Source organism: Phalacrocorax carbo, chromosome 3 (genome assembly GCF_963921805.1).
Source record: "Phalacrocorax carbo chromosome 3, bPhaCar2.1, whole genome shotgun sequence".
Classification (NCBI taxonomy): Eukaryota; Metazoa; Chordata; class Aves; order Suliformes; family Phalacrocoracidae; genus Phalacrocorax; species Phalacrocorax carbo.
The window spans coordinates 11,189,097-11,204,723 of NC_087515.1; the positions used below are offsets into that span (position 1 = coordinate 11,189,097).

The 15,627-nt window shown below is 38.7% G+C and overlaps 1 protein-coding gene across 4 annotated transcripts in view; it reads right to left on the minus strand.

The window, feature by feature from the left end:
- SMYD3 (SET and MYND domain containing 3) overlaps window positions 1-15,627 on the minus strand; it is a 424,925-nt gene that overhangs the window by 40,639 nt on the left and 368,659 nt on the right. For all 4 annotated transcript variants that reach the window (XM_064445827.1, XM_064445826.1, XM_064445825.1 and 1 more), the window contains 2 exons: window positions 11,921-12,008; window positions 8,365-8,539 (listed from right to left, as the gene is read on the minus strand). In XM_064445827.1, coding sequence (XP_064301897.1) covers window positions 8,365-8,539; window positions 11,921-12,008 — 263 coding nt within the window. The remainder of the gene's footprint in view (window positions 1-8,364; window positions 8,540-11,920; window positions 12,009-15,627) is intronic.

The following is a 15,627-nucleotide window of genomic DNA, read 5'->3' on the forward strand; positions in this document are numbered from 1 at the left end:
ATAAAGATATTTCTGGTTTTCAAGGACATCTGACTAATGCATTTCTAATAATGTCTTCCATTATATTTTAGCCCTTTTGCTCAATAACTGGTAAATTCACAAGCTGGTGAGCTTGTAGTCTACCATCACACCAGTAACTGTGCGGTCTCTAGGATTTGCTTACTGCAATAGTTTACCTTGTCCTCTCCCCTGCATGTTCAGTTTTTTCTCTTCCTTTCCTGTCAACATCAGTCTGGGAAATTTCAGCTTCACTCAGCATCACCTATTTTGCTGCAGAACCTCTCTGACCTTCACTCTCTGGTGTCCTTGCTGGATGGATCATCTCACGAGGAATTCAGTCATTCATTGGCACGGTTCTTCTTTAACAATTCGTCCTCAATTTTCCAGTTCTGCAGGCCCCTTTTCAAAGCACCATCTCTCCATCACTTACTCTCCCTCGCCAATCTCACTGATTCACCCTTTAAACAGACTCTACATTCTTCAATTTCTTTGCTCTCCTTATCTGCTGCTCTTTTCCCTCCCTCACAACTGTATTTTTCCTTTTCAGTGACTTTTCCACTTTTTCAATGGGAAAAATTATTGCTTTTTCATCTTTTTCAGCCTTTATCTCTAAGGCTGCTTAGACTGTTTTCTTGCTTAAATACAATTTTCCTTTTTCACCACAGTTCACAGCACCACCACTAGGATCTCTTAACTGATTTCCTCATTACAAGTACTGCCAAGTTTCCGCTCTCTGCCTCCTCAACTCAAACTGACAATTTATTCAAACAGAGAAATAGATATTTTCTGACTAAAATCAGACTCTTCCTAATCCTACCCCCAGAGAATGCATTGCTCCTCACAACTTCTTTGTTTTAACGCTGGCCATTTTCTTTGCTGCTATTTTCTGTATGCCCTCTCTCTTTTTTGTCTCTTTCATCAGAAATAGTACTGTAAGTTTAGCTTTCTTTTTTAATGATTCTCCTTCCCTTTGTCTCCCTTTTCACCATGACTTCTGCCTCTAAAATAGCTTTTTCAAAGCAATGCTCAGTTACTGTCAAAGGAATCCAAAACTCCATATATGCTTCATATGTATCTATTTTTAACTGTTAATTGTCCCCTTGATATCACTTCCTAATCCCATTTTAGCTCAGGTTCTAACCAAACCTTTGTTTAGAATCTGTATGCCATCAACTCCCCCCTTAGCAAAATTTACACAGGCACCGTGAATTCCCAAAATCATTCTCAAAGTCATTCAGCTGAATAACTATGCTGCATTTTTCTCACAACATGCAGGTCTTTGTAATATCTACTAATGCATTTGTAGATTAGTATATAAAGTATATAAAAGCTTTGTATTTGTTTAGTATGGATTTAATACTTCAATTTTATTAACGTGTGTTCTTTAATTGGTGTGTAATAGCAAGCCGACTAACGAAAAGAGCTTAGGTAAGGGCTGCATAAGTCCTTACTTTGTAAATTGCAAGTATGCATGTACAAAAAAGAAAAGGATCCCCTGATTACAGATTACAAGACAAAGATACCAGCTATTACTGCTTAAGTAAAAAAAACCCAACAAAACAAAACTCAATCTTTCTGAATCTTTCTGTTCTTGTAGGCAGGTAGACTAGGACAGAAATCCTTATTCTGGACAAAGCCTGAAGCCACATCTTAATCTGAAAGAGATCCTACAGTGCAAAAGAAAAAAAAAAAGCCTCTACAGATGAAGTTATCATCGACAGAGAACACAGCCCTTTCAAGAAGTGTCTTAAACCACCTTGGAAATGCTATGTGAGAGGTGGAGAAATCAACACTTGTAGTGCTGTAAGAGAAAAATGAAACTGTGAAACTTGGTGATTTAGTTCACTAACATCACTAGGAGACCACTATCTGTAAAATTCAGATTCAAATAGCTCTTGGCATAAGTGAAAGATGAAACTAGAAACTCAAACTGAAACTAGAAGCTAAAACTGAAGCTAGTAAGCACCAGTATACAAATACAGAGCTACTGGATGAACACAGTCAGAAAAATCTTGCAGCAATGAAACTATTTAAGAAAGTCTTAGCTTACCTAAGAAATGTGGTATATACTGAATGAGGTGCTGCAAATTAACACTGATGTTGCTGAACTTCTACTCATATGTGATAGAGTATATTGGACAGCCTAGAGACATCTAAATTATGCCTGAAAAGCAGCTGGCATGACTGGAGAGAATAGCAAAAAATTTTTCCCATATGCACAATATGTGAAAATGAGGAAAGGTAGACAATGAAGCACTTACAGGAGTGTGAACTTACAGAATTGAGGATTACGCCACTCAGTATCACTTTTGGGGACAGCACATGGTTGTAATGGAAGGATACAAGAAAAAGAACTAGAAAAGAACCAAAGAACTGAAGGTGCTGGTGCTATGCAAACATACGTAGCAAGCAAGCAGCAAACCAGAAAATCAATTTCCTGTATGAGAAATGAATTGATCAGGACACAGATAACTTAGGCACCAGATTTCATACATGAAAGTCTTTTTTTGGAAAAGGCTGTAGGGATTGGAGGGGTCTGGAGCGGAGGAAGTAGGGAAGGAACAGAAGATAGAAGCGTGCTGCTGAAGTGCTTTAAGGGATTCCTAAAGATATCACACCAGGGACAAGAATGTTCCCTGTTTACCTATAAAATAGGTATGCTGAAACCAAAAATTGTGCAAATATTGCTACAAAATATTTTTTGGAAGAATTACCTACCATTAACCATAGACAATACACCCTCCAATACACTGGGTTTTCAAGAGGGCCAACAAAAAAGAACCAACTAGAGTTTACAGTTTTCATGGTTTTGTCATATATATTTTTGTCCTTTCAGATCTGTACAAGAGGTATCCAAACTTCTCCAGAACATAAACCATCTTTAGGTTTCTGATTAAAATAACAAATATGCAACAAAAAAACTTTACTGTGAGGCCTGTGTTATCCAAAATAAAGGATATGTGAGATAAAGTGGGGATAAAGTAGAAACAAAGACAATTATCATACAAATGATACAAATGTTCATATATATCCCTATTTTCTGAAAAGCTGTATAACATGACAAGATACAGAGTACAGTGCATGAGGTCTGTCTTACACTAGGAGATACATGTTCAAGTGAAGAATTTTTTTGTTAGACTACAAATATAACTTACAACATCAACAGTCTCTCATGAGTATTTCTCACTGCTTCATGAGCTGCGGTGGTTTGTAAAGATGGTCTGGCCTCCACTGATTTATCCTAATAGTGTCAGTTAATTTAATGTAATACACTAAACACAAGCAGTGAAGAGTGATCTGCTATCAATAACCTGGGAGGAAAGTGGAGAGGTGATGTTGGTGCTGTCCACTGTTTCTACCTGCTTTAGCAGTTTGTCACTATCAAGCACTTGTCCCTCTGTTGATTTCCTTATGTTGAAGGTGCACCAAGGTTGCTTAGTGCTCTTCACTTGGTTTACAGCAACAGCTCCCTGAGGTTCTGATGAGCTGTGATGTCCCCAGCCTTGCACATTTGCATAGATACAACCTAGTCTTTTGGCAAATGTACCTCATTCTTCCTTTCACAAACCTCCGATGTTTACTTGGGACTACTATTTTACCATCTCTAGATGACAAATCAGTGGAACCATTCATGACCCAGAAATAAATTCTTAAATCTTAATTCACACCTTTGTGTTTAGATGAAAGAAAGGATACCCCAGCTATTCAGGTTTTCCTATGAGCTGTATTTTTTAAAATCTCTTACAGTTCTTTGGCAATATTTTTTTTTCTCTTCTTTCCAGACATTTTGCTCTAAACATTAGAGATAGGTGCCTGTGGCCATATTCTAAAACCCCGGAAAAGTCAGCAAGGTAGATTTTATTCTTTCAGTTCTTTGTTTCATTCTTTCTTTGGATTGCTTTCTCCACCTTCACATTTTTGTCTCCCTCTTGGGTGATCCCAGGGGTAAGATTTATGTTTACTACTGATGTTTTATGATTAAGGCACTGAACTTTGGTCACTGAATTGCTGCTATCTGCAGGTTCAGAAATCTGCCAGCCACGCACAAGTCCCCAGGGGACCGCCCACAAACAGGGTGCCGATTGGCGCTGAATCCAGACTTTAACCCTTAAGCACTAGCATCCCCCAGTGGTCCTATTTATCACTGCAGTTCACTTTTTTTTTTTTTGAGTTTTCTAGGTACTCTCTCATGGTAAATGTAAATTCAAGTCAAGTGCCTCAGAAGTGGCCGGTACTCAGGAGTCTGTTGAATTCAGTAAAGAACCTTATATATTTGATCATAGGTAAAGATGAAAAAATTTAACTTATTTCCAGTCATTGCATATGTCATGTGTGTATTACAAAACACATACCTGTGAGAGTGGGTTTTTTTGTAAAACATACTTGAAAAGGGGGGGATGTCAGACCAAAAGAAAATCAGACTCTTTATTGGAGAGCCCTTTTGAAGAAGAGAAAATAGGTTCAGAGTCTTTTCCAAGAATATTAGGTTCTACAGCTATTTTTGGCTTTTTTACAAGATCATGACTCATGGAAAAGATACTATAGCAACCATCAATTTTTAATCTGCCTTTTGATTGAAGTTCACATACTTAGAAACTGAAGTCCATCATATCTATTGAATTAGAACTCTAAATAAAAAATTCCTGGCTGACATTTCGTTCACACCATGAAAATTCAACCGCGTTCTCTGAAAATACTCAGCAAGAAGCACATCCCATCCACTGTTCTTAAACCCAGCCCTTTGTGAAACAGTTCCAAAGTGTGTTGACTGGGATTGTTTCCCCTGTTCCCTGGAAGGCCTCAGTCACTGAGGAGAGGTGAAGTGATGGGATACTGCAGAATGTCACTGGAAGGGCTAGAGAATAGGAGGAGTGAGAAGATCAGACCAACAATGAATGTATAACACAAATATGGGATGCTTGCACCTACCCAGCTCCCTCCTACTCCAGGAGCAAAAAAGCCACAGCAGCATAAGCCCTGTATTGGTGCTGACTCAGAGGAGGGAGGACAGAGGGAGAAGGATGCGCAAGGCTGCCAGCATAAGAGGCAGAATGGCATTTCTGCACAACACTTCTGTATGGAATGAAAAGAGGGAGTTTCCTCTTGTTCATGTTGGAGCCCTCCAGTAACTCCTAATGCTGCAGCACTGGAGATGGAAGGCTTTTAATTAAAATAGCCCATCTGAAAATCAGTGGGTCTTATACATTAAAGTTCAGCAGGAGATTATGAGCAGGGCAGAACAAAACCAGACAAACATGTTTGTCCTCTCTGTTCCAGAATCTCACCAGACCTGATGCCACAGGAGGCCAGAAAGGTGATCCAGCTTTACCCAGTCTCTTCTGCTTCCTATATCCAGTAGGCCCATGGTGTCATGTACCTACTTCTTTTCCTCCTATTACTCTTGTCACAATAGCTGAGGACATCTAGCAGAGTTTTATAACAGATGTATACTTCCACTCTTTGTCTGCAGCATAAGCACTGAATACTTGAGACTAGAAAAAAAAAAACAAACCACACCCCAACCCAATCCCCAGGACATATGCGCCTTCTCTGCAATTTAAGGGCTAAACGCTGGGGTCCTTCCTCAGAGGTAACCTGAGGGAGGTCTGCCTTACTTGGTATCTCTGAATCTGATCCTTCACAAGCAGTAGTCAGCCCTGAGTGTGAATGTGCTAACTGACACATGACAAACCCGTGTAACACCTCTTGCTGATGTTCTCTTATTCTGTGGTTAAGGCTCATGAAGATTTTTGAAAGGAAGTTTATTTTTGCAAGCTGCTGAGTGTTCACTATGATCTGGGGCAGCTTTCACTCAGGCAAATGTCTTAACTTTTGTTAAGGCTCTTGGACAGACAGACCATTACTGTGACATTTACAAGAAAAGCTGTGTAGCTATATTTGGCTTGGGCTATTCCATGATAGTACATGTTGTAGGTTTTAACAAATAATGGACAGTTATGGTTCTGCACAAAAGGAGAAGGCAGCTTTTCATCTTGACAGCTGCCATCTCTCCCCTTCTTTTGCGAGTTCTAAAAATATTTGAGAGGTCCTAAACAATGTCCCTCATAGGTTATCGACACAACCTAAACCATAGAGGTTGGTATTCAGTATGACAAATCAGTTTTATGTAGTTTAACCATCTAGCTCTGCAAGTTACCTGAAGTGGATGATTCTGAAAAAGTCAGCAACCATCATAATGAAAACATACATTACGATACAATGTGTCACACAGCACTGAAAATTAATCCTGCTGTGAAAGAAATGGAAAATGCACAATAAACACATTACCTGAAATTAAAATTGTTTTTGACCAAATCTCCAGAGCCTTTAAAGTTGTAACAATGATTTCCTATTTATATGGACTGCTCAAATTCTCAGGTGATTCCCTGTGGAGAGTTGTATGAATACTTTTTCCAGAGCTGAGGAAAGGAAAATAGATAGCCATAATGGAACTGCAGGAGCAGCCAAGCAGTAGATTGATTCAACAGGAGAAATTCAATGCATCCCAAAAGATTTCTTAGGATTTGCTCTCCTGCTGCTTAGGGCACAATTTGTTGTAATGAGAAACTGAGGATTTTGTTTCAGGTGTGTCAGAGCTTGTAGTGATGACTTGAAGGTATAAAGAAAAAAACAACTGAAAATCTCCCTTAAATAATGCTTTTGGATGAGGAAGAACAAGGACAAGCTCTTCAAGGTGCAAAAAAGGTCAAATATCTCATGCAAATAGCATTCCTTAAGAGATACCGATTGAATGCACGGTTGAAACCTTTCCTTCATTTCCAAACTCTTGCATTAAATAGCTTGAAAACTACACTACACTTCAGTAAGCAAAACAGAGAAAGCTTTATTTAATTATCTAGTAATGCTGCACTTGGTCTCACTGTAATCTCTGCTCTCAGAAATGTCTGTAGAAAAAAATCTCAGTTTTCAGTTGTGAAGAACTGAGTTAACAAGTTATAAAATAAAAAACAAGTGTGGGTTTTTTTTCTTATATAATAAGGGAACATTTAAACAGGCAGACTACTCTGTTTGTCTGGAGAGTACCACCCGGTAGAAGGCTGGCAGGAAGCATGTACTGCTGCAGTACTACATAAGCCGTGTTTGAAAGGTTAAGTGGGACATGCATGACATGAGTTTCACCCTGAAGAAATGTGAGAATTTGTAGGCACTCATGCCCTCTTCTATGAGAAGTAATAGTCATTAGGAACACCTAGCTTCTCTACAGCTTGGTGTACCACAGCCTATGCAGATTTCTCACTAATTACTTTATAGTGAAAGCTCTGAAATGCTGTGTTTCTCAAGTAAAGCTGAGGGTTTTATTTAGAAACAGACTGCCAGGTGAAATTTCCTCAGGCAAAATGCTGAATGCTGATGGCATCCTGGTTTGATTAGGGAAGACATGTAAAATCTGAGATGTTCATATTCACAGCAGCATATATTGTTCAGCACTAGCATGCCCCTCACACTTCTCAGCATCTTGTTATGTACTGGAACATAACATGGTGTAGAAGAACCAACAGAGAAGAAATGGATGCTCTAAAAAACACATTACCAAGAATGAACATTCATGCATGAACAACATATCTGGACATTTAGCACAGTTTTACATTTAGTTACAAACAACGTAAATATCCAGAATTGAAAGATTTGAGTCTCAGAGCTTTTAGAACACAAACTAATGCAGGCAGCACCTGCCCTTTCTCCACTACATGACCAAAGCTGTGTTACAGCTCCAAGCTCCAATCAATTTCAAGACCTACCACATGAAGTAGGATTTCCTAGAGCATCCTTCCTTATCAGTAAAAGGCCACCAGACTCAGAAACTCTCACAGCATATAGCATAGGAGCAAGTACTGACAAGGAGAGAAGAACAGCAAGTATTTACCACCTCGGCCCCTTCCCAAAATAAGGACCAGCGACTTTTTCATTTCCAGCTGAAACTGCATTTTGCAATACTTTTTTATTCTTTCTGTAAATTCTATCTATAGAGTATACAGAAACTATACATTATTTTAGCCAGTTACCTGTCCCTCAAGCTTGACCTAGCTCAGCATAAAACACTGATACCCTCGTGGCAATGGAGTCTGAATCAGAAAGTCAGCTTCTGCTCAGGGATGGGGCAGCGTATAAACACATGAAAGAGTGAGGAACTACTAATCAGTTATTCTTACAGTTCTTATTATCATTTTATGTGCTCTCATCCTGGGAGTTCTGCCTCATCCATTAACCTGGAAAGCAAGGCAAGATGCACAGGAAGAAACAAAAACAGTAAGAAGCATCTATACGGAACACAATCTTTGCTTGTAATGAGACAGCCCCCTCTGCCCCACCTTTGGAAAGAGTTGAACCAATTACTTCTCTTACCTGTATGGTCCCAGAGTCCTGCTGCCATAATACAAAGCTTCTTCCCAGGATTCAAGGTTAATACAGGCATCCATGGCACAGTCAAGCATTTTCAGCTGATAGATATTTGTGTCTGGAAGACGACCCATATTGCTGCTCAAGAGATTCTGGCATCTTGCCAGAACCTGCTCCCATTCTGTTAAAGCCTTAGTTAAAGAAATATTGTTAGCAAGGAGTAAGAGCTACAGGGCATTAAGATAAAAAAGCTGCCATCATTCCAGACTCTGCTTCAGTTCTTGAAAACATACTTGAACCCAGAAGTGGTAGCTTAGGTAACTATGCTTTGTTTACATTTAGCAAAACAATTTCTAAAGAAGGTGGTATTTCATCAATATAGGGTAAAAGAAAGATCACAGAATGAAAGGGCATTTTAATACGTAACAAACTAAAATTCAAATACTTTTTATTTACCTGCTGAAATATCATTATTTACTTAAGATACTCCTCCAAATCTTACACCCAAGGGCAAGAACCCATGGAAATGTGTGTTAACACAATGCTTCAGCAGTTAAAAATAAAGAAATTTAATTTTTTATGTATTAAAATAATGACACACACTTTTAAGCTGCCCAAGATTTAGTTTAGAATTTTCATTAAATTAGAACCTTTTCTTACAATTAATTATTTTTCTTTCTCCTTGAAACACCTGGAAAGAGCATTGTTTTTTTCAATGGACAGCTGCATGTTGCATGCATGAGAGAGAGGAGCATCACAGTTCTGATGTCTGACTGTAGTTTAGGATTAAGAATCTTGGCAGTAAAGAAGATTTTTATCTCCAATGCTACAAGAAGATTTTTGTGTGTTTGGAAGAGAGGAAAAGTAAGCTGGGGCTTGCATTCACTTTAGTTGGACATGCCTTGCCACAAATCAGTTATTTTCATTACTTTCTGCACTGGTCTGATTTCTCTGTGGAACAGATTCTTCTCTATCTCACCACACCTAAGCTGAATACCAGTACTCCTAGGTTTTAAGAGAGTACTGTCATCTGGCACTTTATGGGACTCCCAGAATGCAAGAAGTCTAAACACCAAAAAGGTACCATACATACCAGTAAGAAAAAATCAAATAAAATTAGACTTAAGTAATAACATCATTTGTATCACAGTCATTTCCATGCAAGCAGCTCAAGGAAGTTCAGCAATTATCTTCACGACATTACTGAAAATACTATTCACCCCAATCCAGCAATGGATTTAAATACACAATGAAAACCCTGTGATGAAATAATTAGTCCTTCCTGAACATGGGAATATTTACATACTTAAATTTAAGAATGTGACCACTATGTGGCTGGGCCAGGATTTATAGCATGGTTGTTACAAGGCTAAACTAATTATTTGTGAATTGCTCTCATGCCCTTGGATTCAAAGAACCATATAAGGGAAGGAATGTGTTATTATAAAATTGCACCTTAACCTTTATATCTCTGGCAAACATCCATGTATTCTTTACAACTGATTAAGGACAGACAAACAGAAGAATGAGGGATATTATTTCCACTTGATACAATTTTTGTAGAAAGTACAAAGCCCTGACATTCTTGAAAGATTACCATTTTAGCTGATGCAGAGTATTAGTCTGTCTGCTTTTACTTCCCATTATACTGCTTTGTTCACTCACTAGCATATAATAGCAGATGTGCTATATCGCAAAACCTTTTGGGACCACATTTTCAGGTACATAAACTGCAAACTAGAAAACCCACTATCAGCTGCAAAAGGACAAAAGAGAAGCTGGCTGTCCCGTGTCTGCCCAAGACTAGCGGAGCAGCCCTCAAGCAGCTCTGCTACTGTTGTATGACCTGAGATGCAGAAGAATCCCCTTGCACTGGGCTTTAGCATCTCAGTGTGGAGAACTGGGGTCTGAGACAATTCACTCACGTATGTTGTTTCTAGTTCTCTAACAGCAGATTTAGCATTACAACACTGTGTCAGTTATAATCAGTAGGTCAGGTTTTGGAAGTCACCAACTTTCTCAACTGTAGGAACTGTTGATCTAATTTGTTAAAAAAAAAATTACATTTGCAGTCAGCAAGGAAGGTCTTCTATTAATTCTTGGCAAGTGGACAAACGTTAAGCCCCCTCTTCAGGTACTGCACTCGCCATTGCATGCCAGTTCGCACTGGCATTGTGGTGTGATGGAAGGAAAGACGACGCATTTCAGATAGCCCATGTCTGAGAACAGAAGCTGAACAGACGACAAGGACATATTTTTTTGACCAGTCCTGATACCTTTACTACAATGTGTTTCCTTCATTTTTAAATACCACTTAAATCAGTAATCTTAATTAAAGACCCTAGTAAAATTAATTAGGTGCGATTTCTCCTGCAATTAAATATAGGAACATTAAATAGGACCATTATTCTGGATCCATACTTTTGGTATAAAAATGATTGCAACTGCATGTGGCATATCTATAATTTAACTTTCAGGTTAAAACATGGACCCTGAAGTATAACTGAATGCCTGAAGATCTATTTCAGTATTTTCTGTCTCAATGCAGTGACTACAGAGGAATTTAAGACAGACTAGAAACTATATGAAAATTTAAGATAGATGAGTCCTTCTCTTTTGCTAACAAATGAATCTCTCTGGATTAGAAACAAACAAACTCGGGGGGCTTTTTTGTTACAACAAAAATTGTGATCACTTGTTTCCAGCCTGGAATACCATTATGTAAACTTGGTTTTTTTTATGCTGCTGAAAAGGAGCACTGGAAGATTTCATTCTCTCTAGCTCCAGAGAAAGCCCATGTTTCTGAAAATGGTAAGGCATATTGCTACAATAGGCCAAATTCACAGTCAGTGAAATTGCACTGAATAGACTAAGATGCGAGAGGGATCAATATACTCATAGTCTTCCAGTAAAAATCTCCACCTCTCTTCTGCTCATCTTTTCTTGGTTGTTGCTGTTCACTAATTTTTTTTAATTGGATTGAATACCTACATGATGGCCATTAGGCTCCAGTTCTGTTTATTAGTGCAAGATCATCTCATTCAATTTGCTTAATTATCAAATATTATTATATATTATTATAACTTATTATACTGATTCTATATTTGCAGTGAACCTGACTGTGATTATGTCCTTGTTATTGTCATTGCTGTGCAAAGAATGAGAACCTGGAAACCTTCACAATGGGAGTGAGTAATGGGACAAAGAATTTAACAGTGTTTCAGTTTAAGCTGTATTTTATTTAGAAGTGGATTTACATTAAGTGGTGGGCTGGGATGGCAGAAGTCTAAACCTGACCCAACATATCCCTTCACACCCTAGGGTACCTACTACCCCTTCCATGAAGCAGTTCCAGTCCAAGTAATCAGAGGCTCTATTATTATTAAAACAACTAAGACTATTACATGGTTTAAACATCAAATGAATTAAAAATACATTTTAAAACAACATAAAAATGTAAACCTTTAAAAATATAACTCAGAAGATGACTGTGTACTAAGGGGTTCTCTGGATTGTTTTCAAAACTGAATGATAGACTGTAGGCTTGTCACTGAAAGGATACCTTCTTTTGATTTTGGATATCTCACTTTATTTACAGCATCTCTGACTTCTTTCCAGGCATGCTCTTCACCAGCCAATTTCTCAGCATCCTGGTTAATGGAAACAAAAGCATTTGATGAGAAAAACAGTAAACTGAGAATACGCAGTAATGATGAAAAACAGGGTAGAAGGTTACACTGACAAAAGCTACTTGTGGAGATTGTATCAGTATTTTTTGTAAATACAGAAAAATAGTTTCATCTGGGATTCATACTCACCCTATGTTTGTAAGTAAATGAGATGATATCAAGAAAAATGAATGCAAACTTGGAAACATCAAATACTCAAACCAGATATTAGATTTGCAACAAAAACTATTATCAACCAGAAAAAGAGTAATAAAAATAATGACATGAGATTTTTACTATCAAAATGCATCGAGCAGAACAAATTGTCTCAAAGACCTGTTACCTAATACTTCACAGATCCTCAACCACACTGTAGAAAGGATTTAGCAAATAATTTTGATTAACCATGTGGTGATTATAGAGACTTTAAAAAGAGTGAGGGGCTGGCTACCTTCACCCACTAGAGTTATAAGCATGAGCTTTCAGGAGAAGTCTACTACTCAGAAAAAGCTGAACTTCAGTCTTCTTTTATAACATTGCTATTTCTTCCCTTTTCCATTGGATTCTATAAACAGCTATATTTTTTCCATTGCTTTGTCATAAAGAAGGCAAAAATGATTAATGGCTACAGCAGTAAGAGAAAGCCTCCCTTTTCAACTCTCTAGCAGTGAGTAACTGCACCTTAGGCAAACCACGTGGAACAAATTTATTAAAGCATCTACAGACACAGTTAGGCATCTTGAGGGATTTCCAAAAGCATCTAGATATTCAATTGCCATCACTATAAGCACTTCAATACCTTAAAAAATCTGGCCTTTAAGACACTGCAGTTCATTTGTACCAGTACTTAAGGGGTAGCTACAAAGAAGATGGAGGCTCCCTTTTTACACGGAGTCACATGGAGAGGACAGGGGGGAATGGACACAAGTTGCTCTTGGGGAGATTCTGTTCGGATACAAGAGGAAAATTTTTCACAGTGAGGGCCGTCAACCATTGGAATAATCTCCCCAGGGAAGTGGTTGACTTAGCCACGTTGGACACCTTCAGGAGTCGTCTGGACAGGTTGCTGGGCCATCTTGTCTAGACTGTGCTCTTCCCAGAAAGGTTGGACTAGATGATCCCTGAGGTTCCTTCCAACCTGGGATTCTGTGATTCTGTGAATATCCCTCTCAGACCCTGCTATTTGCAAAAGAGTTTTTTTTTGTAAGTGCAAATTCTTGCAGGACTATTTTAAATACCGTTCTAAAAAAATAAGCTTTCAGCAGGGGTGGAGGCCTGAAGATGAACAGAGAAGGTGTGGGAAAATCTAACCAAGCACTTTGTAACCAACAGATGCTCACTAGGCATCACAGGAGTGCCTCTCTTAAAAAGCCTTTAACCTGTATCTGTCTAGAACTGCATATTTTCTTATTCCACTGCACCTTATTTACCATAAATTCAGAACAGAAAATATTTACAGTGAGAATCAGCACCCACTTTCACATTTAATTTGCAGTTTTGTCTTTCCATCTGCTCCAGGAAAGAGCAGACCTCTGCGTATTCCTGGGATGATTAAATCAAGATGAAATCAAGATTGGTCTCAGCTGCCCCACCATTCTGTAGGGCCTTACAAGGAGAGCAGCCTGACCCGACTGCATTTTGCACATGTGCCTCCCCTACAATCAGTTCTCTGATCAAAAAGATCACCTGGAAATAATTTTGTGCATAGCTGAATTTGCCACCAGAAGGCATAAGGTGAATGTCAGGACAAACAAACTCATACTGTAGAAATTTTATAAGCACATAAATGTACATACCCAGCCCTCCTACAGCTCTGCGATAGACTTATGCTGAATCTCTTAGCTTCAGTGTAACCTCTACTGGTTTTTAAGGGACTATATCAATTTCTTAACTCAGCCCGTTAATATGTAACAATCTGTCTCTAAAACATCTTTGTTGATCCAGTGCTGCTCACTGATTTATCTTAAAAATAAATCTGGCCCATAAGAAACTAATAATGATGTCTGTGAAATTTTAGGTTTAAGGAGCTACCAAAACATTATTTCAAGCTATCTTTTCCCACTGGCCCAAGTATAATTCTCAGTATTTTTGTAACATGCTGTAAGCCTTACAACTAAAACCTTAGAAACGTGTGAATTGAGACAGATTTATATGTGGAAGAAAAAAAACCCAACTATACACCAAGTTACAGGCCAATGACTGATGGATGAATCAGGTTCAAGTGTTCATGGACATGGGATTAATATTGCTCTTGCTTGTGCAGTCTTTTGAATTGCTTTCCATAGTCTTCCAGCATTTCATTAATAACATAGAGCTGTGCAAGGTTGGGGTTTCCTCTAACCTTTACACTAGTGCATAGGGTTAAGTCAACACTGGCTTCATATCCAGGTAGAGAATGGGGAGTGTCTGTTGGACCAATAATCTCCCAGCCCTCTCTGGATTCATGGTCTTTATCCCTTTTATAAAAGACTTTAGGATGGAGGGAGCTGGGCAGGGTGCCCAGCTCTGGGAAGGATTTAAACCACAGGTTTCAATGAGATATTTTCTGTGTTCTCAAGATGAGGCATTTAGGGGATTGGCTGACATAAGAACAAGCAAAGACCTGGCTAGCTGGGCCTTTTACACCTCTGCTGGTTTTCACCAGATTTCCATACACCAAAGAAGTCTTGTCCTTTCCTAAACACGCTACTTCAAGGCATGGAGGCTGCTTCCAAACAGGCAGCCAAGCAGGGGCTGCAAAACAACCAAGAGGGCTTGATACTGAGAGCAATGCTGCCTGCCAGCCTAATAAGATTTTTCCAAGTAAGTTGTTTCTCTCCCTTTGACAATGCCTTGAAAGTCATGGCCATGTGATACGACTAAGCCAGCTAAAAATACAAAGCTGCCTTGGAGTTGGAATTATGGAAATAATTGAAGTGATTAATAGTTATGCCAAACTGTTTAATTTAATCTAAGAGCATGGCAGTAACAGCTATGGGAGATTTAGCTTTCCACAGAGTAACACCCATTCAAAGCATCTCTTTTCAGAATGTGTTCCCAGTCAAACCTCCAGGTGTGCAGAGCTGCCAACAATAAAGGAAGACAGGCATTTTTCATCTGTAGAAAAGGAGAACCCTAGCTGAGGAAAAGGAAGAGGCTTTTGAAAAAGAAGGAACAGTTAGTGACTTGTGCGTAATTATTTTCCATATTTCTAACATTGACTCTAAACATAAGAGTTTGTTCTTCAGAACAACAAAATATTTGTGTCTTGTCCTAAAAAAATAATTAAACTAGATAATCTAGTCACAGAAATGCATGACAACCTTATGGTGACTGAAACTGGTATGCTTTGCAATTCAGCTTTCACACATAGAGGTGTGCTGGAGAAAACAGAAAGTAGAAATGTTGAAGGCTCAAGGGGAGAGCAGAAAAGACAGCTGCAACACATGCTTTTCCATGGCAAGAACACAACCTTGCAATAACACAGGTACAATCCATTGGAGGCAGAAGTGTCACTGGATGGGCTAGCTGAACCCACAATCTAGGGTGCAAGGAAAGACGAAATTGATCCTGTGACTTATTTTGAGCAATTATTCTAGATGGAAGATGGTTCCAGCGCCTG